Below are 23,144 nucleotides of genomic sequence, written 5' to 3' on the forward strand. Positions count from 1 at the left end.
ACCAGAGAGGTAATTTTCTACCTCTTAGTTGGGGCACCAGAGAGGTAATTTTCTACCTCTTAGTTGGGGCACCAGAGAGGTAATTTTCTAAACAGTGGAGCTTTTCCCCCAGGCTTTGCTTGATGGCAACCCTGTTCCATGTGGTGCTCCCAAGCAAGGCACATGGGGATAGGACAGGCTCCAACAATGCACTTGGCTGCATCCATTGCCCCCACACTGGGTCCCTGAGAGCCCTGCCCTGACAGAAATTTAATTCAGACCATCTGGGCCAGTGACATTTTCCTAACATGAAATTATTAATCAGACATGGGAAGTGCATTAGTTGTGACTACATGCCACCTCCAGGCTGCAGTGAGGCACAGGCAGGTCTCCATCATCGTGCCTGCTCAAGAGATGTCAGGGCACAGCCAGAGCTTGGGGACACAGGGGACCCTGCAGGGATCATGAATGGGGAGATGTGGCACTTCCCAACACAGCAGAGGTGTCATATGGGGTGGTGACAACCATCTCCTTTCCCTCACCAGGAGTGTCCAGGCTGGGCACCTTCTCAGGATGTCGTGAAGGCCAGCTTTTGGGTCTCCCACCCCTCTGGGGGGATGGTGCTATAGTCTCAAACGCCAGAGCAGGCTCCAGGGTGTGTGTGTGTCCACTCAATGCTGTTCTCATGTCTTCCCAACTCAGCCAGCACCACAAAGGGAAGAAGGCCAAAACACCCCTCCCCATATGGAAGGGAAATGACACCCAGAGCCGCCAGTCATCATGAAATGAACATTTAATGAAGACAGTCTCTCCTGGAGTGTGTGTGTGTGTGTGTGTGTGTGTGTGTGTGTGCGTTGTCTCTGTGAGCTTAGTTTTATCCCCTCTATTACTTTTTTTTTTATTATTTTTCTTTTTTTTTATATATATACATCTATAAAAAATTCAAATACAGCATGTCAACAGTGGGAATACTAGGACGTATGGTATTAAATACTGCGCTTGGGTCCAGGCAGGGCCAAGAGGAGGTGTCTTTACAAAACAGGACTTCGGGCAGGACAGGGCGGAGAGCAGAGCAGGCATGGGGACAGCTGGGGACAGCCAGGGGCAGCGGGGGACAGCGGGGCACAGGTCTGCAGGGCTCCAGCTCTAAAGGCAACAGCAGAGCTATTCTGCTTTTGTTGGAGAATGAGACAAAGACATCAATGAGGGTGATTCCCTGTATCCAACACAGTTAAAAGTTTGGGGGTGATGTTGGGTCGGGGTTGGGGGTGGTGAAGGCTCCTGCAGGGTGCTGTGGAGGGGGAGGTGGAGGGACAGCTCTCCCAGGTGCTCGGCAAGGTGCAGGGGGGGTTTTATCGGTATTTCACTTCCTTTTTTTTATTCCATTGAAACCCCGCCAGCTCCCTGCTCCCCATCGCACTTGTGAAAGCCACCAGTTCCCCCCTCCACCACCCCCTCGGAGGGGACCACGACGCCCCCCGTCCCGATCCGTGCACCCCTCCAGATTCGCCACGTGGTCGAGAGCTCAGGGGAGCGAGTCCAGTCCTTGGGGGACCCCCTTTTGCCATAAGGGGGTACAACAGCTTAGAGCATCATTCCCCTCACCACCCCCCCGTTTTCATATCCCCTTTTCTCGGTGCGCGGCCGCGGGGGCGGCGGGCACGTCTTTGGCGTGGGGGGGTTTCGCTGTATGAGTGGGACCCTCGGCTCGCTCCCCTTGGCTGAGGAAAGGGGCACGGAGGTGTGTCTCCTCGCTCCGGGCCGGGAGAGGATTTTGCGGCTCCCCAGGGGACGGCAGCAGCTCTGTCCTCCTCCGAAGTGGCGGCGAGAAGCGTGATACGTCCTCAATGTGTGCAAAATCGAAGAGCTAAGAGACTCAACCCGGAGCGGGGCGGCGGGGCGGGGGCGGTGGCGGAGGTGGGCGGTGGGGAGGCGGCTGCGCTGGGCTGCGGCGGATGGACAGATGGATATCTGCAAGCGGGGAGCAGGAGGGTCACGGTGTCACTCCAAACTCAGCTCTGCTCAGTCACTGGCGGACACACCCAGCAGAATTTCCTTTTTCCCCGTTTTTCCCGGCCTTTTTCGGCAGGGAAAATTCACTCAGGTACCCAAACACATAATTTCCACTCCTCCTCCTCCCAGGGCTGGGCCCTGCCCATCCTCCCCTGGCTGCATGCCACCACCCCTCCTGGTGTCACACATGAGATGGCACTGTCAGACGGGAGCAAAGAACCCCGTGCCCACAAGGATCTTATCTTTGGGCACCAAAGGATGGCTGGCTTATCCTTGAAAGTGACATGTGGTTGCTTCCAGGATCTATCCCTGTCCTTGGGCAATATGGGGACAGTGAAAGGGCATTTGGGTGTGACACCCATTTGGATGTGAGCAGCCCTGGTCTGTAGAGGAGAGGGGCATTTTGTGGCTCTCCAGGCTGCCAGTTCCATCCTAAGTCAAATTAAGGACATTTTTGAGATGCAATCTGAATTTTTTGATCTCAGACAACTTTTCTTTCATCATTAAGCAAAGGCCTTAGATTTCCATGTGGTTTCTTTGCCTCTTAAAAATGTCAGCAGAGAAGATGGGAGAGGGCTGCTGAGAACAAGACATCAAAGACTGACCACTTTGCCAGCTTTGCTTGAAAAGCCATTGTTGAGACCTCCAGCTGAATATCCATCTGGAAAAGCAGTCAGACTTGGTGCATTTACAAAACTGCAAGAAAAACTCAAATGACTTGTTCTCAATGCCCTTCACCCACCGTCTGGCCAGACTATCCCCTTCCCAACCACATCAGAGCCCTGAGGGGCTCTGCCCCATCCCAGCACCCACCTCCTGCCTCTCATGCCTCAGATTTGGGAGATACTCACTAAATAAAGAGGACACTATAGGCAGCCATGACCAGTCCAGCTGTCCAACACACTGCCATGGCCCCACTGCCCACCACGGCCCCCTTGTCACAGATCTTGGTTGTGGGTGGTGCCATGAAAGAGGAGGTGCTAGCACTTGTTGTCTCTGCAAAAAAGGAGAGTGGGTGGTGAGGGCAGCTGGGATGCCTTGGGATTCATCCCATAGGAGCAGTCCTTCTCTCCTGCTGGTGTGGATTGGACCCAGCCCCAAATTGCCCTTTTCAGTGCTATACCACACTAGGGCTGAGGTAGAGGGCCGGGATGATTCAAGGGATGGTGTGATCCATGAGACTTCCCTGGCAGTGACAGTGGAACCTACTGCTTGGAGATGTTTCTGCCATCAGGCAGAGCTGGGCATCCTTCTCATCCCCATCCTGACCAGCTGAGCCACTCTATGCACCAGGTCCACGGGAATTTTAGCTAGGAAGTCACAATGAACCAGTAGTGCTCAGCTGAGAGCATCCCTCACCCACAGAACATGCCACAAACAGCAGGCTGCATCAGCTGGGCTGGCTCACAAGGTTTGTTCTGCTTTGTACTGAACTAGATGGATTGTCTATGTCTGCAGGATTGCAGGGAGTGCTTGGATGAGAAGTCAGGCAGGGGCAGCTTTGGCCACATCCAGATGGCCCCAGCATCTCCCTGGCCAGACTGTCTGGGCTGACTGCTGGGGACTACAGAGTCTGTCTCAGCAACTTTCAGAATCCACTGAGGCATCACAGTGGGGCTCAGAGCTGGAGTTGGGGTGTCCCACATCAGCCCTGCCTGGCTGCACCAGGCACACAGGGATGTGTGTGTGTGAGGGACACACACATGTGCCTGCACAGGGCAGGTGACACTGACAGGGGCATTTGCATTTAGCACAATGCAGATGGGAATAGAAGCAAAACCATAACGCTGACAGTAGTGCTGCTGCAAAGTGTTCCTGCACTCCTTGTGGGGGCTTATCCACCTGGGAATGGTGGGCAGGGCTGCAAATCCCTGCTGCTGCCTGAATATCCAGGTGCTCTATCAGGTGCTGTTTTGAAAAAGGGGGTTTCTCTGCACAGGAGTCAAGGAAACCAGTGCAGGGTCTGCTCCAACCTTTCTGGGAAACGGAGGGCTGATAACACTCATTTGGACACAGTCCCAGCTCTTTCCTAGAAACAGAGACTTGGTGTTAACTGGGTGGCTTTTATTTTGAATTGGCATCCCTTTGAGCCATTGTGAGGGGTCACGGTGTGGAGGGGGTAGGACTGGAGAGGGGAGGGAGGGCTGGAGGGACACAGCACTCTAGGGAGCAACAATCATAACAATAACCACAACAATAACAACAACAATACAATGGCCAGCCTCATTGTCCTGCCCCAAGTATCCTGCTGACAAGGATGCTGGACCCAGGTGAGCTGAGTCAGCATTCTTCAGGCCATGGTTACACCTACTGACAGGGCCATACGAGGGGGCAGAGTGCAGGGTGAAGGGCTGCAGCTCCACAAGTTTTTTGGGGCTATCCTTGGCTATGGGCAAAAGTTGCATGGAGCCAAAGAGGAGATCCCTCAGCCCGGAGTGCTGGGTTCCTCCTGAATGAAGCCTATTTGTGCTAGGAGGTGGCTCTTACCTGTGATCTGGGCCTCCGTGGTGAGATGCTTGGGCTCCTCTGTCCAGGGGGTAGCATGAACAGCCACACTCCAGTCACTCCACGTGCCGATGTCGTTGTCTTTGGCTGCCACCTGGATGATGTATTCCTTGCCAGCGTAAGCGTCTGTGATGGTGTGCGATGTCCCATCCGACAGCTCGACCTGAGGGCAGCAGCGGGGAGAGGAGGGTAGTCAGAGGGGTCCCCAGGAGGTGTAAGGCAATCCGTTTATTTAGCTGGGCTAAAAGATGATAACAAGGCTGTTGCAGCACTTTTGGAAGTACTGAGGCATTGTGGTTAGAGGCACAAGCCCAGGACAGGGAGGGAAGTGTAGGGACATGCTCCAGCTGCAGCTCCACTAAAGGTTTTAAGACCTGGTTCCACTCCCAAACTCACGGCGTCAGAGTGGAGCAGCTTCCTCTAGAGGTCACCAGAAACTAGCAGATGTGTGTGCGGGCTCCCTCGGACATGTCAGGACAGAGCTGGGAGTTAGATATTGCAGGCAGGGATTGGCTGGGATGTGCATAGCGGTTTCAGGACACCACTACCAGTGCTGGGAGGAGGCTTCCCCACCAGCAACACCTCTGGCCAGCCTGCTCCCGTGCCTGCTGGCATCCCGTTGTTTTGGCTTGCATCCCTCTAGCTGGGCCCTTGGACAAGTATCAAGCTGTGCCCAGACGTCCTTCCTAGAAACCATTCCCTCTGTCCCATTGTCACTGCTGTCTGAGCCGAAGAAGACACTGCTGTCCTTTGTGCTGCAAAGTGCAATGGTTTAATCCCATGAAAACTTCCAAGGGATCTCTGATCGATTTGGAGCTTGGCTCCAGGACAGAGGGATGCGGGTGCTCAGCAGAAATGGACCCCGATGGCACTGATCCCAGTGAGCAAACACACATGGCTGACAGAGGGGGAGGGCTCAGCATCCAGAGGACCAGGGCAGGAGTATCTGGAGAAGCTAAGTGGGATTTTGCCCTCCAGCCCATCTCTGAGACTGAGGACCAACATGCTGCTCACTTGAGTACCCCCGTGTGCTGCTGTGCATGGTTTGGGGGCACACAGGGCATCTCCTGCCCAGACACATTCCTAATAAAGATGCTGCAGGATGAGGGGTCATGCGGGACTGACACAGCCCAGCTGTGAGCACCAGTGCCCAGCCAGGAGCTCGAGCAGGGCAAGCATCACACCATGGGTGGGGGCAGCTTCATGGTGCCACACGTGTGGGGTCCTCCACATCTCTCCAGCCAGCCAGGAGAAGGTCAGGCACAGAATCACACTGTCCTGGGGAGCACCAACAGCTCAATGACAGGAGGAAGATTCAGACTTTTGCCTGGTCAGGAAGGAAGGAGGGAAGGAAGGGAGGAAGGAAGGGAGGGCTGCACCATTGGGGTGCCCAGGAGGTACCTGGGCCAATGCAGCTGTGGGATGAGGCTGCCCTGGCTGTGTGGCTGTACACATACAAGGGATGGCATGCACACCAGATGGGCAGTGCCTTCACCCCACAGCTTGCAAGAGAAACCTAAAAGCAGGAACCCTGAGAAAGAGCCAGCCCTTTTCCAGTCCCTTCTGTGCAGCACATGCAACAGCCCAGCACAGATGCAATCCCTTTGGCAGGAAAGCTGCAGCCCCTTCCAGGCTTTTACTTTCACTCTGGGGGATTCCTAATAGGAGAAGGGGCATTTTTGCTTTCTTGTTCCAAGTGAAAGCCTTTCCTTTACTATTCCCACTTCCAGCCCTCTGTCCAGAACATCAGAGCCGTTGGGTCCTGCACTTCCAGCTGCTCCTGCCACCCGACCTGGAGCACATCTGGATGCAGGCCTGACTGCTCTCCCCCACAGCCACTGGGAGCTCAGGCACCTCGGGGTGGGTAGGCAGGAGACCCACCAGGTTGTAAATCATCTGGTCTGCTAGGCAGGGCACCTCCCTGCAGTGCAGTGGCACAGTGAGGTTCTCCGTGCCACCCAGAGCTTGGGAGCTCTTTGGTGGCACCCAAGAGCTCCCAAGTGTGTGGACGACAATGCCAAGGGAATCAAGTTAAATTAATTCCTAATGATAATTAAATGAAATGAAACCTCACAGGGTGAGCTGCCAACACCCAGCTGACTTGACTCTCTGTGCTGGGGTATGGCTTGGAGTTGGAGAATGAGAACAGGGCTCTGAAAGATGCTGGGCTTGTCCAGCCAGTGCATTACTCTGTCCAAGACTTCCAGCATGCTCTGAACCCCTTGGCTCCTCCCTGGGATCTGCACCAAGCAGGCTCCAGGCAGGCCAGCCCTACTAAGGTCCTGATGACCTGCCCAGGCTGCTTTCCCATCAGGAGCATTTTTCCCATCCCAAGATCCCTCCCTGCTTTCCCTTGGGAGCAATTCCTGCCTCTTTCCACCCAAAACCAACCAGCAGCTGAGTGTTTGTAGGTGGGGTGTCACAGGCCCAATGGGGTTAAATCTGTGCCTTGCCTGGGCAGGGGGGATGTCCCCCCAGGACCCAGACCTCCCTTGTAGGACCTGGGAGGAAGTTGCCCTAAGCTCTGCTTTGCACAGCAGTTAACAAGAGAAAGCATGGATGGTATCATCCATCTCTCCCCACACAAACAACCTCTGGATGCAGAACTTCTGACCTGGGCAGCCACATTTGCTGGATACACCCAGCATTTGTCATGGTGGGGAGAAAGCCACTGGGTGGGTGCCCATGACCCAACACAGAAGTGCCACCACAAATGGGAAAGCAGAGGGAGAGACAGAACTGGGGGAAGACACACTGAGGAGGCTGTGGGGGGACGGGTGGACACACAGCATCAAAGGCAGAGGGAGAAATTCCTTAATCCATGTCCTCGCTACACAGAGACAAAAGTTGGAGGAAGGCTGGGTATGGTAATTTTTTTGGCTGTGGTGGGGGTTTGTGTGTCGCTGCCTGCCTTTGTGCACCTGCCAAAAGTCACTCTGACTGGCTGTGAAATGCTGCCCAGATTAATGAGGGATCAGTAGCCAGTGCAATGCAGAGCTATTAGCATTGGAAAAAAAAAAAAAAAAAGAAAAAGAAAAAAAAGAAACAAAAAAAGAGAGAAAGAGAGAGAAAGAAATGAAAAAAACCCCTTGAACTCAAGTAATTCAGATGACAGCTTGCTGAGGACAGCATGGGCTGGGATCCCATTCCCTGCCATGGTCACATACCCCCACATTCCTGCCTGGAAAGATTACAGAGCTGCTGAGTGCCCACCCACAGTCCCAAGTGCCAGGATGTGCACACGGGCCAGCGCCACATTGATGGGATGGAGCCAGACACTTAGGGCAGGCTGAGGGGAGGACTGCCTGCCACTTGGCTTTCCCCCTGTCCATTCTGGTCCCTCCTGCACAGGCTGGAGGCCTGGGGACATCCACAGCAGCCAGACACACTCCAACACCCATGCCTGCCCTCCTCCCAGTCCCTGTCTGCAGACTGCTGGCCCTGTCTCACAGTGCTCAGCACAGCAGGAGTTAGGGAAGCCATTATCCCCTCTGAGCTCCCCTCATCCTGCTCCCATGGCCCCCAGCCCACCCTGCCAGGCTGCCCTGGCAGTAAAAAAGGGCACTGTGCTTTGTTCCCACCCAGGCTCTGCTCCTGGTCCAGGGTGACCAGGTAGCAATTACTGGTGAACATGGTGATGCATGGGCAGGTCTGAAGCCCAGATGGCCCTTGGAAGGGGAGGGGAAGGGAGGCAGGGAAGAAAACCCCACCCTCCTCTGCCCTGACAGGTGGGCTGGGGGCTGGTGTGTGTTGAAAGGAGGTGCAGGGGGAGAAGGGGGGATCTAAGGCCTCCTTTTCTGCATCCCACATGAAAATGTGTTTGCTGGCTCCCCTATGGTGGCAGTGGCTCTGTTTTCCATTCCTTGACAGCTCCTGCTTTTCAGTGCAGCTCCTAGAGGGGGAAGGAAGTGCTCCACTGGCAGTGTGGGGATGAGGACCAGCACCCCTCTGTCCCAAGGCAGGGATGCACTGTCTCTGTGTGTGTCACACCTGTCCCAGGTGCTGTATCAAACCTAGATGAGTCTGCCTTCACCAAAATAAAAGGAGCACCCTCCCTGGATATTGTAAGGTGACTGATGTGCTCACACAGCCTTTGCTACCCACAGCGCTTGTGGGAAGAAACCCCTTCTAAAAGCACAGCCTGGAACTGCCAAACATCTGGCATCCTTGCAGCCTCCTCCTCTGGATGCTACTCGAGTTTACTGGATCATGGGGGAAATTGGAACTGGGATAGGGATGGGACACCCAGTGAGCTCTATTTCACAGCCACTTTTCCTACAGCAAGGGTCAGATCCTGTCACTGGGCTGCAATGAGCTTTGCAAGGACTCAGCTACACAAACAACTGCTGTTTCAGGTGCCTTCAGTCCCTGCAAGTGCAGGGGGATCCCAGCAGGACTTCCACCTGTCCTGGGAAACAAGATAAACCAAAAGCAGGAGCAATCTCCACACAAACTGCCCTGCCACTGGGAAGTTCAGGAGGGTCACTGCAAATGGCCAGTGCAGCTTGAGAAAAGATGTTGCCATGTGGAAAAGAAATGTTTTGCTTTTTCCCTTTGAAAGCCATGCCTGGAGAGCAAATTTGAGTGACAGTGATCACTAACAAAGGTACCCCCAGATACCTCCTCCTTCTGTAGAGCTGCAAGAATCAGTCAGTATAACCCCAGACAAAACTTCCTACCTGGACTCTAGGATAACTGAAGGTTGGGAAAAATGAATGACCCCCTCTTATTCTCGGCCAGCTGTGTAGTGGAAGAGCCACTTTAGCAGGGTCTGAGCTGTGCTCTCTGCTGTCAGCCCCTCCTGGGAAGGGTGCTGCACAGAGCCCAGAGCCCAGCCCTGCTGTGGGTCTGCGAGGATCACAGGGCTCCTCTGCAGCCTGGGCTGTGCCACACCAGGTGCAGCTCAATGGATCCCTTCTGGCTCGAAATAAAGACCATCTTTGAAAGTGGGGGCTGTTACAGGAAAACAAGTTAACAGGAAACTCTCTCCAGATGTGCTGGCCCCCTCCTGCCAAGTGACAACTGTCAGAAGTCACTTTTGCTTGTGTCTCTGGGGAAGATGGGATCAGGGAGGCTGAGGGCACACAGCAACAGCTCTAACCCGGCCAGCACTGGCACATGCTGCCTGCACATGCCTTCATCATGCTGATGCAGCGGGCTGGGGCTGAAAGCAGCTTTTGCATGGGCATGGTGGAGCACAGATACTTGCCTGGTGTGGTCTGCATGTGGGCAGGAAAAGTTAGGCTTGCTAGCCCCTCCCTACCTGCTTGTAGCTGTGTGAGCCTGCAGGTGAGGACACGCACGTGTGACTGCTCTGCTGCACTGTGGGACCTTCACAGCTGTCAGGTGCTCAGTGCTTTTAGGTCACCAGCAGTTTCCAAGGGGGCTGAAAGCACCCAGGCAATGCCAGCCAAGGGTCCTGAACCTGGTCTGTCCCAGAAAAGGTGATTTTCTGGGCATTTCCCACCCCCACACTCCTCTGAGAAAATCTCTGCTCCAGCCCTGCCTGCCCCATGCTGAGCTGCGAGTGACACTATTACAGCCTGAATATTTTGCTCCCACCTATTAATTCTTTGGATTTTCCCCCTTCTTTTTTAATCACTGACTTTGCAGCTGGGAGGGGAAGGGAGAGAAATGCTGCAATAAAAGCTACCAGGCGTGAAGTTGTAACCCAGCTTGCTCAGGGTGACCTCCCTGCCAAGACTGCCTTGCAAAGAGGGGGAGTCCAGGCAAAGCAGCAGAGGCACAGGGGGATGCAAATGGGCACAAAGAGGCACTCCTGCTGCAAAGTGACATTGCCACCATGCCGGTGGGGATGCTGCTGTGGCAGGCAGTGGCACTAATTGCCTTCCTACCTAGCTTGCTCCATCCCTCTCCTTGCCCATCACAGACAGAATATATGCATTAGCTCACACTGTCAGGCTATTTCAGGCTGCTCCAAGGCAGGAACTTCTAGAGACAGCATGTAAGATTCACCTCTCTGATGAAAAAATGTCTCTTTGCCCTGTGAGACAAGCCTGAGCCCACCCTGGCAGCCACTTCCAATATGGACCAGGGAGGTCAGTCCAGGGGACAGTGCCAACCTTGCACTAACAAACCCAACACTAAGTATTTGGCAATGCCCACAAACTTTTCAATCCTGTCCCCAAAACCCCATCATTTAACCGCATCAGAGCAGGCACAGATGTCTGTGTGGGGTATGGTTTTGTTTTTTTGTTTTTTTTTTTTGCCCCAGCTCCTAAAATCCTCTGATGGTGGGAGCACTTCTGCTTGCACTTCCAGAGAAGGACTCTTCCAGCCTTTGCAAATGCTCTCGAACATGGCCCTAATGCTTCCAACGCAGAAGAGGAAGGAGGGAACTCAACCACATTATTAGCTTTAAATATCTCATGACCTTTTACTGCAAATCTCAAGATCTGAGGTGCAGCCCGCCTCATGGTTCGTTAACATTTCATGTTGTCAGCACGGCCAATGGGTTCAATTAGACTTCAGGACGGCATCTGCAAATTGCTGGCAACCCACAGTAGGAAATCCTCCCTCGGTCTGGCCACCAGCTCTGACTCTGCACAAGAAATACCTTCTTGAGCCCTGCCACATTCCTGGGATGTGCATTGAGCTGGCAAGCGCTCAGCGCACGTGATCTCCCTCCAAAAGCTGTGAAAAGGGGGGATGCAGCTCCAGAAAATGCCATGGGAAGGGAGCAAATTGGGTGCAAGACCTGCCCATGGCTCCCTAGAGATGCTCAGGATGGTGTCTGGCCACCAGCCTGCATGTAGGGGAGAGCGTGCAGATGTGCTCGCAGGGAGATCGCATGTGTGAGTGCCGCAATCGCTGCTGTTGCGAGTTAACTGAAGGAGCCTGTAAAACCAGAAACAGGCTATTAGCAATCCATTAGGAAAGGGTATCCAGTTCCAGCCTAGGTAAGCCATTAGAGGAACATCTGAGAGCATTAGGAGAGCTCGCTTGGGGCCAGGATGGGGCTATAAAACAGAAGAGGAAACCACGCTAATCTGGCTTGAATTACAAACTTAAAAGCGGGAGAAAAATAAAGGATACCCTAAACATTTAATGTTTTATATTTAGGAGACAGAAGGGGAGATTTTGCCAAAAGGAGAGAATAAAAAACCTGTTTAGGCTACAAATATCCATCTCTCTTCTGGCAGCAGAGAAACCTCCAGCCCCTCTTCCAGAAAGGGAGGAGTGTGATTTTAAAGTTGCTTGAGTTTCAGAGTGAGCTCAGTGCTGTTGGGGTGGAGGAGAGTCTTTGGCCACATGATGTGGCATGATGTGACACAGCTGCATCCCCAGCAGCTACAAAATGCTTGTGCCCAGGTTCAAGGGAGCTGCTGTGAGGTGACAAAATCCAGCACATGCTTCACTGCATGCCCATGTGAAAACTCATCATCATCATCCCTCCATGATAATAATTCCCAGAGCACATCACTGTAATTCCCTGAGCAAACTGCAACACGAGAGCTGCTAAGTGGAAAGGTGCTGCTGAGCAGAGGAAAGGGACTGCAAATAGCACGCTGGGGTTCAAACCCAATTTGAAAAACGCTGGGCAAGTGACAAGCTTGTTCTCCCCACCGCTGGGTCAGCCCCAGAGATTGCCACATGGTGTGGATGCTTGGGCCAGGCATCAAAGGACTTTCTCTGGAGCAGGGGAAACTGCATTTCTGGCCAGCTCACACCATGGCAATCTCAGTAAGATCCACTGCTCCCGCCACGGATGGCTTCATCTTCTGGTGCCAAGCCCTGGCATTATTAAAATCCTGAAAGGAAGAGCCTGGAAGAAAGCAGACGCTGATTGAATCAGGCCCTATGGTATTCGACAGCTCGACATCCATCTGATCCTATTAGTGCTCATTGGGTCCTGCCTGCTGAGGTGCTGTGCATAAATCAGACCCTGCAAAGATAACAGGAGGTGGAGAGGTGAAAGAGGAGCTGCTTCTTCTGCCAAGAAACACCACGTGTGAGCAGGCCCTGCATGGATATTCTGTCTCTGGGCAGCCTCAGATGCTCCTTTGTGAGTTTTCTCTTGCAGGGATTCTGGGCTTCCCACAGGGCTGCTAAGTACATGCTTAAAACCCACAGCTGGTGCAGAGGTGGGTTGCCATGAGGAGGCAGGGACAGGGCTCAGCCCGTGGACCCTGGGCAGACAGGAACATGCCAGAACATGAGGTTACCCAACTCCTCCTGACTGCTGGCAGGGGCTTCTCCTCTCCCTGCTGAGCTCCAAGCTGCCCCATTGCCAGCGTTCAGGTTGTGTGTGCATAAAAAGCAAGGAATTCTCTATGCCAGCTGCCAGTGGGGACAGCAAGAGCCAAGATGGGGGGCAGCTTGTGGCAAGGGACCTGCACCTCCACGAGAATAAAGACACCCCTGTGCAAGCGTGGCATGTGTGACCACCTCATCCTTTCTCAGGGCACTCGTCCCTTTGAGCTGAGACCCAACACCACCACTGCAGGACAAGAGGGATCAGCCAGACTTGGACCTATCAAACCATGTCCTTTCCTCTTCTGTTTTGATCTGGGGGAACAGGGACACCCTCCAAAATAACAAGAAGTCAAACAAAGAGTGCAGGGAGATTTGGGCATGCTCCCATCATGATAAAATTGGTGGGGTTAATTTTAGGTACAAGCACCTGCATTTGCAGGGTGCTCAGCTGGGCTAAGCAGGTTGAATGTACCAGTGGGGTCTGGGGTCAGAGCAGCTCCAGCTGCTGCAGCACTGCCTTTCTCTGGTGTTTGGGAAACGATTGAATTAGGCTTCGCAAATAATTCATCTGATGAATAGTGGCAGTTTTCCTCAAATCACCCACAAATCAGATTTTTCATTAACCAGCCAGCAGGGTAGGGAGTCAGAAAACAAGGCTGGCACCTCACTCACTGAATGCTTGCACTTGCTCACTGAGCAAATTATTCCCCAAACACTCTTCTCCATCACTCAGTGATGAGGAACGTGTCTTTTGCAAGGGGATATTGATTAAAAGCTGTACCCAGGACTGCTGCACCTTCCCAAAATGCTGGGAAATGAAACCCTTCCCAGCCATCTTTGTACCCACCAGAAGAGCTGGTACCTTGAGGTGTCTCTGCACCTCAGGGTAATTTTACATAGAAGAAGTTAAGTTTTTACTGCCCAAAACCTGCCTTTACCAACTAGGATGGCCCTGCCACCAGTGTCACCAACACCTCCATGTGTTTCCTACTGCCTGCCTGAGGGCACTGATGGAGAGGCCACAGCATCGCCTCAGGGCTGTGCCAGAGGGGACTGGCATGGCTTGACTCTGCAATTATGGTACCCCACATTCAGTGACGGCGGGACCAGCCACTCCAAGGGTGTTGAGATAGGAGGCAGCTCAGTGGCTACCCCACCATTTTTGGGTGCAAACCAGGGTATTTGGCTGGATCAGGCTGTGGCAGGGTAAAGCCATCAGTTTTTTCCACAACAGTTGCACACCTTGGGAAAAAAACAGCATTGTGTTTGGCAGTTCCCACAAATCTTCCTCTTTTTACACATCTTCTACAGTTTGAGCATTCCTTCCCCAGATTAAAAAAAATACCTACAGAAAACTAATACCCAAACTCCACCCATGCTTTCTAATGCCTTTGGATGCTCCACAGATGCTCTCCCACTACTAGGAAAGAAGCAAAGGGCAAAGAGGCAACCAGGAAAACCCTCTCATTTTCAGAGCCATCAGCAAGCAGGAAAACCTTCTTATTTTCAGAGCCATCAGCAAATACTGCAATTTGAAACACAACCTGTGGTGCTGTCTCATCAAAAAGTCCAAGAAAAAGGAAAAAGTCACCAAGACACCTCTCAGAGCCACAAGCAAAGCCTCACATCCACTCTTCCAACATTTCTCTCCCCAGGAAGTGCTGGCTGGAAGAAAAATCCCACTTGGCTCTTTGATGTAGGTGCCCAGGGACCCAGTGCTGCCTCTTATTACACTTTTGGTTTTTTTGGCAAAATCCTTTATCAAGCAAAGCACCTAACTGTCTTTCAACTGGCCCATCTTGGGCACAGAAGGGATGCTTGATGAGCTATGCCAGAGCAGCAGCACCTCCTCTCCAGCCACAGAATGCTTTCCTACCTAACTCGAGCAAAAAAGCAGCACACAGAGGTTTAAAAAAAAAAAACAAAAACAACCCCGTTTGTTATCTTCCTGCAGTAACAAATGAAATCTGTCCTCCAGGCTACCAAGGATTTCACTGACTTTTTTTTTTTTTAAAGAAACAAGAAATAAAAGTAAGAAATACGATAACATCTCAGCAATTGTTCGGTGACTGTGCTCTGAGTTATGGTGAGCGGTATTTTATCTCCAGTTCAAAATCTAAATGTGGTAGAGGCACATTTAAATGTGGTGACATTTATACTTTAAATGCCTTTTACATCTCGTTGGCAAGTTTTATACAGAACATATGTATGGAAAGTAGATAGGGGCCATGGATGAAAATGCGGAGCAGGGAGAGGCTGCAGAGCCATTTGTAGGCAGAGTGTGAGCTACAAAAAAGGTGGAGAGGAAGAGAAAAGCAATGAGAAAGAGAAGGAGAGGAACAGGGTCCAGGTTGCCTGAGCAGTAAATATATACATATTTTTTGTCCCTGAACACGTTTTTATAATGCAGCATGTTCCCAGTCACCAGCTCGCCCCTCTGCCTCGCATCCCAGGCAGTGCAGTGTCACTCACATGTTGCCACTGGTCCAGGATGAGAGGCCGATACCGCAGGAAGAACTTCAGTGGGAAAGACTCAGGATCAGGCCACGATGAGGGGTTTTGCCATGACACCTCCAGTCTTCGAGGGTTATTGGGCACAGGTTTGGCCACCACACTCTCCGGAGGGTCTGGCTTTACTGTAAGAGAAGAAAAGAGGGGGATTGGCAAAGATTTGCGTGTGGCATTCTTCCTTTATACCCCTTGGCAAAACTGCCTGGGCTTTGCCCCATGTGCTTTCCAAGAGGAGCAGCCAACATGCATCCTTTCCCCAAACTAATTAGATGCAAATCACCTTTTGCTGTCCAGGTCAGTTGTATGGCTGTCCTGGCTCAAAATACAACCATTGAGGAGGTGACAGCACTGGAGACACATGGAAACAACTGGGCCAGGGCAGAGAGTGTCCCTCCTACACAGGGCTAATTGGATCAGGATGAGGAGCCCACCAAGCCAAAACCTTGCACTTCCCTCACAACTGCTGATTTCTGTGAGTCTGACAGACATTCAAGCCCACTTGCCTCATAATAATGTGGCAGAGTTTGGCCCCTGGGCTCAGGGCTGGAGTTTTGAGGATTCAAAGCATTTGCACATGATATTTACTAAAGGGGAAGGATTGCCCTGGTCACCTTCCAACCCAGCCCTCTCTCTCTCGCTGCCCTGCTCTGCTTTTGGGATATGGGAATATTTTCTTGCTACCTGGCATGTATTTCAGGTGAATATTAATTGGCTGTGAGCTATGCAACGTGCTTTGATGTTACAGCTACTTCCAGAGTGCCGGAAGCTCATCACAGACAGGCTGTGATGAATGTCACTGCCTGTTGCAGAGCAGTCCTTGCTCCTTGCCAAGGGTTTGATCAAATCCTGACAGCTCAAACTCCCAATTGCAACAGCAAAGCTAAAAAAAATTTGTGTACGCCCATTCTTATCCTTTAATCATGGTCAGGAAGGAGCTGGACACATGGAGCTAGGCACACAGCTGTGCCAGAGGTGGATGAGGGCTCTCTGTGCACTCCAAAAATAGCAACGTACATGAGTCTTCCTGTCCTGGGAAGGCACTTAACCTCCTTCAAGTCCACATGCAAGCAAGTGGATCCCTCCTGACCTGAAAATTTCTGGATTGAACAATGGTCCCCAGGCTCTGACCGCCTTGAGCAGAAGCCTGTCAAGATGTCAGCATCAAACTCCCCTCCCCAGGATGGGGGAGGGATGGTGGGGCTGTGGGCAGCCCCCTTCTGCCTGGCAGAGCTCCTGCCCTGCAGTCAGAGGTCTTCTCCATGCTGACTCCAGAGTCCACCTGCTGTGGATAGGAAGTGATGCCCTCACAGGGGCTTAGCTTACCCTGAGAGAGGAAGGAGGTGGTGGTGAGTGAGCTGCTCCCTCATCACCTGAGCCTGCCTACTGCCCTGCCCAATGTGTGAAGGGCATTTTTCCCACACTCAGATGGGATCAGATGCTGATGCGTGGCCAGTCTGGGGCAAGTGCAGTCACATGTGAGCTGCTTGCTGCCATCCCTGCCCCAGAATGATGGTGGCATTGCAGCAACTGTCCCTGCACTGCCACTGCTTGCTCCTCTCAGCAGAAACCAGCCTGTGATATTTTGAGAACACACTTGCTTGTCTGCAGGTTAGGCAGAGAGGGTGCTGAAGTGAAGCCGCAACCCAGCTACCTTAGTGGGACCTGTTGCCCCTGAGACATGGCCCACCACCACCTCTGTCTCCCCAGCCTCCTCTTGCTCAGCACCCCAGCACACACCCTGCTGTGTGTCCTTTATCACCATCATCTTCACCACCAGCCTGGCTTTCACCACCTTCCCTCTGTCACAGCGGGTGCCAGCAGGGCAGGACAGCTTCCTCCTTCCCAATGTCATTTCAGGCTCAGAGGATGCTCCCAGAGACACTGGCAATGGCTGCTCAGCTGGTGAGCCTGACCACAGTGCCCAGTGCCACCTCCCAGCCCCCACAGACTCCTCTCTGTGGCAGGATGGGGTGCAATTTTCTATTTACAGCTTTATCCTCGGCAGCAGGAACGCTTCGCTGGGGCTGTGCTGTGCTGAGCTACTCCAGATGGCTCTGCAATTCCTCTGCTCACTCCGAATCCCAGGGCTGGGGCTGGACATCAGCTTCCATCGACAGGGACTTGGAGTCCAAACACATACGGAAAAGTATAAATCCAGCGTTGGCTCAGCAGTATGGGTTTGCAAAACAAAAGTCTGTTTGGCTGAACGAATGCAGATGACTGTGAACTGCAGCTCTGCAGCAAGGAAGTGGGAAGGAAAGTGCTGGGCTAGGGATGGATGCAATGGATACTCCCTGGGGTAATGCAGGGGGCCTGGCCCTGGTTTTTAGTATGCCAGCCTGAAGGCATGATTAAATTCAGTTGGGCATGGCAAATGTGCTTGGGCAGCAATGAGAAATACTACTGTGACTGTTAAATGAAGTCAGAAAAAAAGTGCCCTCAGGCCGAGGTGGGAGTCACCTGCCCATTTTGCGGGGATGTGGCCTCTAGCCTGTCTCCTGTGAGTTGGACACTTGCTGGTGCACAGAGGAAGGCTGCCCTGGCTTGCAGTTCATGTTCCCGGCTGCTATGAGCCTTCAAACAGCACTGCAGGTTAACAGGAAAACCAAAAGTCCCTGCTACCTCCTCATGTGTCCCTCCATCCACAGGATTCCTACCCAGGCAAGAGAGCACAGCAGGGCCAGCCCCTCCAAAACCACAAAGCCAAAAATGTTCCCGCCATGTCCTTCCAAGGCAGCAGGGACACAACAGCCAGGAGAGGGGACCATACCTCTGGCAGCCAGTCCAGAGAGGACAAACCTATGCCTCTTAGGACAGACCTCATCCTGCTGTGCTCATCACGGGAAACACCTGGACTGGTCCCACAGGGGCCAGCTGAGGAGTAAGGGGAGACAGGCTTTGTCCAGCTTTCTGATTTCTATATGACCTTGAAGGAGTCCTTTATACCCCGCAGACAGGGACGAGTGCACCTCCTTCCCCAGCCTTTGTCTGCCTCCATTCAGCCTGCACATGGTGAGGCAGGGGCTGTCTGGCTGTACATCAGCCAGCATAATAGAGCCCTGTCCTCACTGAGGGCCTGCAGGCAGTAACGTAATAAAAGCAGTAATAGTAATAATAATAATGGATGATGGGCATTAGGCTGAGTACTGGTTAAGCGGCTATAAAACCAGATGTAATATTATCCTGCACAGCTAAGGGAGCATCATCAGACATTCCTGGGAAGGGGACTTGGCCAGGAGGCTACTCACAGCTCTTCCCGCTTGGTTTTTGGCTGCTGTGTATATGAGAGGGCTTGAAGTGCAAGAAGAGCATCAGGGAGCAGCTTCTCCTTAAGGCGCTGCACGCTTAACTGCGAGTCTTCAGCTATCCATCGCCCCTGGCTGTTGTCAGACATGTCTCAAAATGAATCCAGTGGTTCAGAAAGGCAGCTGAGACCCTGTGGCATGGAGCGGCCCGTCGCCCATCCCGTCTCTCCAACAAGCACTAAAATGGATCCCTTGCGGCCATTAAATATCCCCTGGCATTTTCCATGAGCAGAGGGATATTAAACTCCATGTCTTAGCCAAATGTCAGTCTAGGTAATTTAATTCTGCCTTCCTAAGTAGTATGAATTGAACTGACCTTCTGCTTAGGCGACTGTATACCTGTGTTCAAAGACTCCGAATTTCATACAGACATGGGCATCATGCAGCCTCTCTGAGATGCTCTGCATCTTCGCCACCCCAGAGCTGGAGATGGAAGGATCAGATGACCTTCTCAAGGTCACACAAGGCATGGGCAGCACATTTGATGAAGGTATCCACACCTGCAAGGCCCCATCCAAGGCTGCCTTCCTCATTTTAATGCTGTGCATCTTCTCATATTTTCCCCCAGGATCATATGAGGAGAAAGGTGCTGAGGCAAGATGCTGATGTTGCTGCATGGTGGTGCTGTCCTGGCTTTCCTGGGGAATGCAAAAAACAGCTCTTGGGCTGAAACACAACTGAGGAAGGTGTGGTTGTATCCTAGTAGGCCAAAAATGTCCCCATGCTGTTCCAGCCATCATGAAGGAGGTGGCAGCTCCTTACACACCACCTCACTCCTCCCTGGCATCTTCCTCTGCCCCCAGGCCCTCTTCCCTACAGTCCCTTTTCCTCCTCTGTGAGGCTGAAGTCTGATGTCTGTAGGGCTCTGCAGGACCTCCTCACACTCACCTTTATTAATATCAATACTTTTGCAGAAGATGTAATTATGAAAACAATTTGCAGGAGCAAGATGAGGAAGAAGGCAGTCTGGATCTTCTACCAATAGGAGATGGGGGCCAGAGGGCCAGAAAAGCTTTTCCAGTCATCACTGAAAATGACAATGCAGAGTGACCCTTTGCAGCTGGCTGCTAATAACCAGCACGGCATGACCGCCAGCAAGGCATGGGCTCAGGACAGCAAAAGAAAGTACCAGCCATTTTCCACTCAATTAGAGACCATCTTCTGAGCAGCTGGGGGAGGGATTTTCTTCTGGCAACTTCAGGGATGGAGAAAGGAGTGAAGAAGCAAAACCAAAGGAGGTCACTCCTTCCCAGGGGGTTTTTGTGCTTGGTGGTCTGACCCAGCAGAGGGTCTTCTCCCAGCTCAGATGGTGCTGGGACAGAGAGCTGCCTGCCCTGCACTGCTGTCTCCTTGGCTTTCAGTTGCTCTGCTCCTAGCAAGGAATGAGATCGGGGCTACATGTCTGCACTTTAACCTCCAAGCAGAAGGTAAGATGTTTTTCTCTAGGCTAAGGGGAAAACACAAGGCAGGCTCTGACAACTAGAGCCCAGGGATTTCTGGAGAAGCGTCACACATCCTGGCTGACACTATCTCTTCATTTTACCAGGATGAGTGCAGATGTTGCAATGTTCCCACTTAGCATTTTCTCAATGAGCCAAAGTGGTGACTTTGCCCTGAGCCGTAGGTTTTCCACCCTCCATCTAGCAAAGGGAAACCCAGATGAGATCTCCCAGATGAGAGCTCATCGGGCCAGCTGAGATGGCCAGACAACCTACTGGATGCTAGATCCACACCTCCAGCACTCCCCATGCTGGGACACAGTCCTGGATTGCAGCTGCAGAGAGGAAAGCTGGAAGAGACACTGAAGCTTCAGCGAGGACTGCAAGCAGCCGGGGCAAAACTGCCTAGCAAAATGCAGCAATTCAGTGCTCTTGTTTTGACACCAGGATGGCATGAGGAGAAGTTCCACTCGGGGTGGGGGGCTGTTGTTCAGCAGAAGCAGATGCTGTAATGATCTGCTAAGCCTGTGACTGCCTGCTTCAGCACTCTGTCACCACCCTGTCTGTGCTGCTGGTGCATGGCACCCGTACCAAATCCTGAGGAGGAGAATTTCACAGTCATGCAGAATATGGAGATTTTAAGGCCACTGGATACTGAAGTGGTTATGAGAGTGGGCTGGTGCAGGACACAGCCTCTCCTATTGGCATCAGCCCAGCACCCCTTCCCCAAATGCCATCCTGGAGCCAGGTGATACCAGCTGGTGTGACCCTTCAGTGCACTGCTGAGATGTGTCCAGGCACCCTGCACCCTTCCAGGCACTTGTGCAAAAGTCAGCAATAGTACACCCGTGCTAAGGACTGGCCCGGGGCAGTGCTGGCCTCCGCTCACCACTCCTCCGACCTGGGCCAAGTTCAAACTGCTGGGCTGGATCCAGCTTTGTGCTGGTGTTGGGATGCCCGAGGCTTGCAGCTGGGTGTGCTTCCCCAGGGGAACTGCCCTTGTGTGCTGGATGGAGGAGCAGATGTTTGGGAAGCTAGGCAGGGCATGGGTGGGATACAGATGTTACAAGAGGGTGCCCTGAACTCCTGCAGGAGGGAATGCAAGGAACTTGGAAAATGTTGCTTAATTGCTGTCCTGGGTCATGCAGGCTGGAGGTTACCTTCATTTTTAAGGAGTGTATCTTCCACAAACACAACAATTTCCATTTAAAGGCACCCAAGTGGCTGAAATTCCACCACTTCCCTTCTAAGCTCTCTCCCGTGTTATCAGCATTCCCAATGCTTTTGATGAACACAAGCTTCAGGTATGGATCATGGCTGCAGACACATAGCAGGACAGTCCCCATTCCAAAGTTATTTCCCTGCTCTGTTCAGAGCTGGTGCCTTGTTTGATATTTTCCAGGATTTGGGGTGCAAAGGGAAAATCTGGTATAGCAGTGGAGCTCCTCTTCTTGCACGCCAGCACTTCCAGCTTCTCCATGCTGTGATGCGTAGCACATCAAAGGCAAAGACCAACCACTGGCTGCACTTTAATTATTCACTTATTTGTTTTTCAGGTTCAGTAATTGCCACACACAACTAGAAAATTGTTTTCCAGTGTATTCCTGAACTCCATTCTCTCCTGTTCTTTGAGGATGTTACAGCACCAGCTGTAATCCAGTTTTGGATGGTGGAAAAAGCTCCCTGTTTTGCTGTGTTTGGCATTGGATTGCTCAGTTCATACCCACCCTTTGCAGTCAGGGGAGTATTTCAGCCCTGGGTTTGGACATGGCTGGGAAGCATCCCTGTGGCACAGCCCGAGACGTGGACAGCCCAGCTCACAGGGCCTGCTGCTCCCTGTCCCACACTGCACAACATCTGCTGTCCTGGTGGGGCAGTGGACAGGTACAAAAAAAGGAATAGAGTTTTTAGGAGAATATTAGGTAAGGGCTGGCGGGACTTGACTATAGGAGAGCTTTATCCTGACTAAGGATGGACACAAGAGAATGGGACATTTTAATTTATCTTCCAATCCTAATTCCCATGACTCTGCTTTCAGCACAAACACCAAACCTCTCCTTTAGGGACACTCTGAGGGGTAAGAATGGCAACACCATTTGGACCCCACAATTTTTACAGCTCTCTGCCCTAATATGTGGCAGCTTTTTCCCCAGCATCCCAAACAGGGAAGAACTCAGTAACCATGGGCTGATCTGGACCACTGGGAGTGGGATCACACATGACACCAGGCCACTGATGTGACCAGTGCGGAGGCTGCCTGTGGGCATCCTGCCTGGCTCCCCCAGGATGCTCAGGTTCCAGCAGGGCCCTGAGAATGGGAGGGGCACAGGGAGGATGCCAGAGTGGCTCAGACCCCATCTCCATTGATAGGAGAATCTCCACCTGGAGAGCCAGTCCCTTCCCTGCCCCATCTTCCCAAGGGATGCCAATGCAGAGCAAGCCAACCCCAACCCCGCCCTGGAGAGGCCAGCTGCTGCTGTGGAAGTTACCTATGGCGAACTCATCAAAGGTGAGCGTGGTGAAGTTTTTGCCCAGAGCATTCGTGACTGTCAGAGTCACCTTGTACTTCACTGTCGAGAAGAGCTGGAGGTATCTGATGTGACACCTGTTTTTGGGAACGGCATCCTTCTCACAGACCATGTCTTTTGTGCCGTGTCTGGAAAGCAGAGGTGAGAAGAGCTGTTATCTGTGGATGCACCCAAGCTGCTGGAGGAAGGAGGCAGACTGTGCAGCTCTGCATCCCCACTAAGGCAATGGTGCCCATGCACCAGCCCTTGCTGCAGCCAAAGGGCTGCTTTCCTCTTGCCAGGGAATTGTGTGGGCTCCTGTGTACAAGGTTTTCTCCCAAGCCGACACAGAGGCTTCAGTGAACATCCTCATGCTGGCCCCAATGAAAGAATGGGACCCTGCTGGGGTTGGGTTTGGGTCTGGCCCTCCCACGGGAGGAACAAGGTCTCCTGATGGTGACACAAACCTCAGAAGATAATACATGGCATCGGCCTGTATAAGGGTTGTGCCAGAACTCTGGCTCAGGGTAGGGAATGATGCCATGCCATGGCCATGCCATGGCCAGTTCTAGGTGAGAGACACTGGTGCTGCCCAACAACAACCAGCTTACACCAGGAGAGAGCATGGATGTGCCAAATGTGCCAAAAAAAAGTGGGCACAACATCCA

General features: G+C 52.5%; 1 protein-coding gene across 4 annotated transcripts in view; it reads right to left on the minus strand.

Moving 5' to 3' along the window:
- Window positions 1-754: 754 nt before the first annotated feature.
- The window catches only part of CNTFR (ciliary neurotrophic factor receptor), a 201,613-nt gene continuing 179,223 nt past the window's right edge, over window positions 755-23,144 (minus strand). For all 4 annotated transcript variants that reach the window (XM_059874113.1, XM_059874114.1, XM_059874115.1 and 1 more), the window contains 5 exons: window positions 22,459-22,625; window positions 15,187-15,350; window positions 4,480-4,660; window positions 2,844-2,988; window positions 755-1,950 (listed from right to left, as the gene is read on the minus strand). In XM_059874113.1, the coding sequence (XP_059730096.1) occupies window position 1,950; window positions 2,844-2,988; window positions 4,480-4,660; window positions 15,187-15,350; window positions 22,459-22,625 (658 nt within the window). In that variant the 3' untranslated portion in view covers window positions 755-1,949. The remainder of the gene's footprint in view (window positions 1,951-2,843; window positions 2,989-4,479; window positions 4,661-15,186; window positions 15,351-22,458; window positions 22,626-23,144) is intronic.

The sequence above is a fragment of the Haemorhous mexicanus genome, chromosome Z (assembly GCF_027477595.1).
Source record: "Haemorhous mexicanus isolate bHaeMex1 chromosome Z, bHaeMex1.pri, whole genome shotgun sequence".
Classification (NCBI taxonomy): Eukaryota; Metazoa; Chordata; class Aves; order Passeriformes; family Fringillidae; genus Haemorhous; species Haemorhous mexicanus.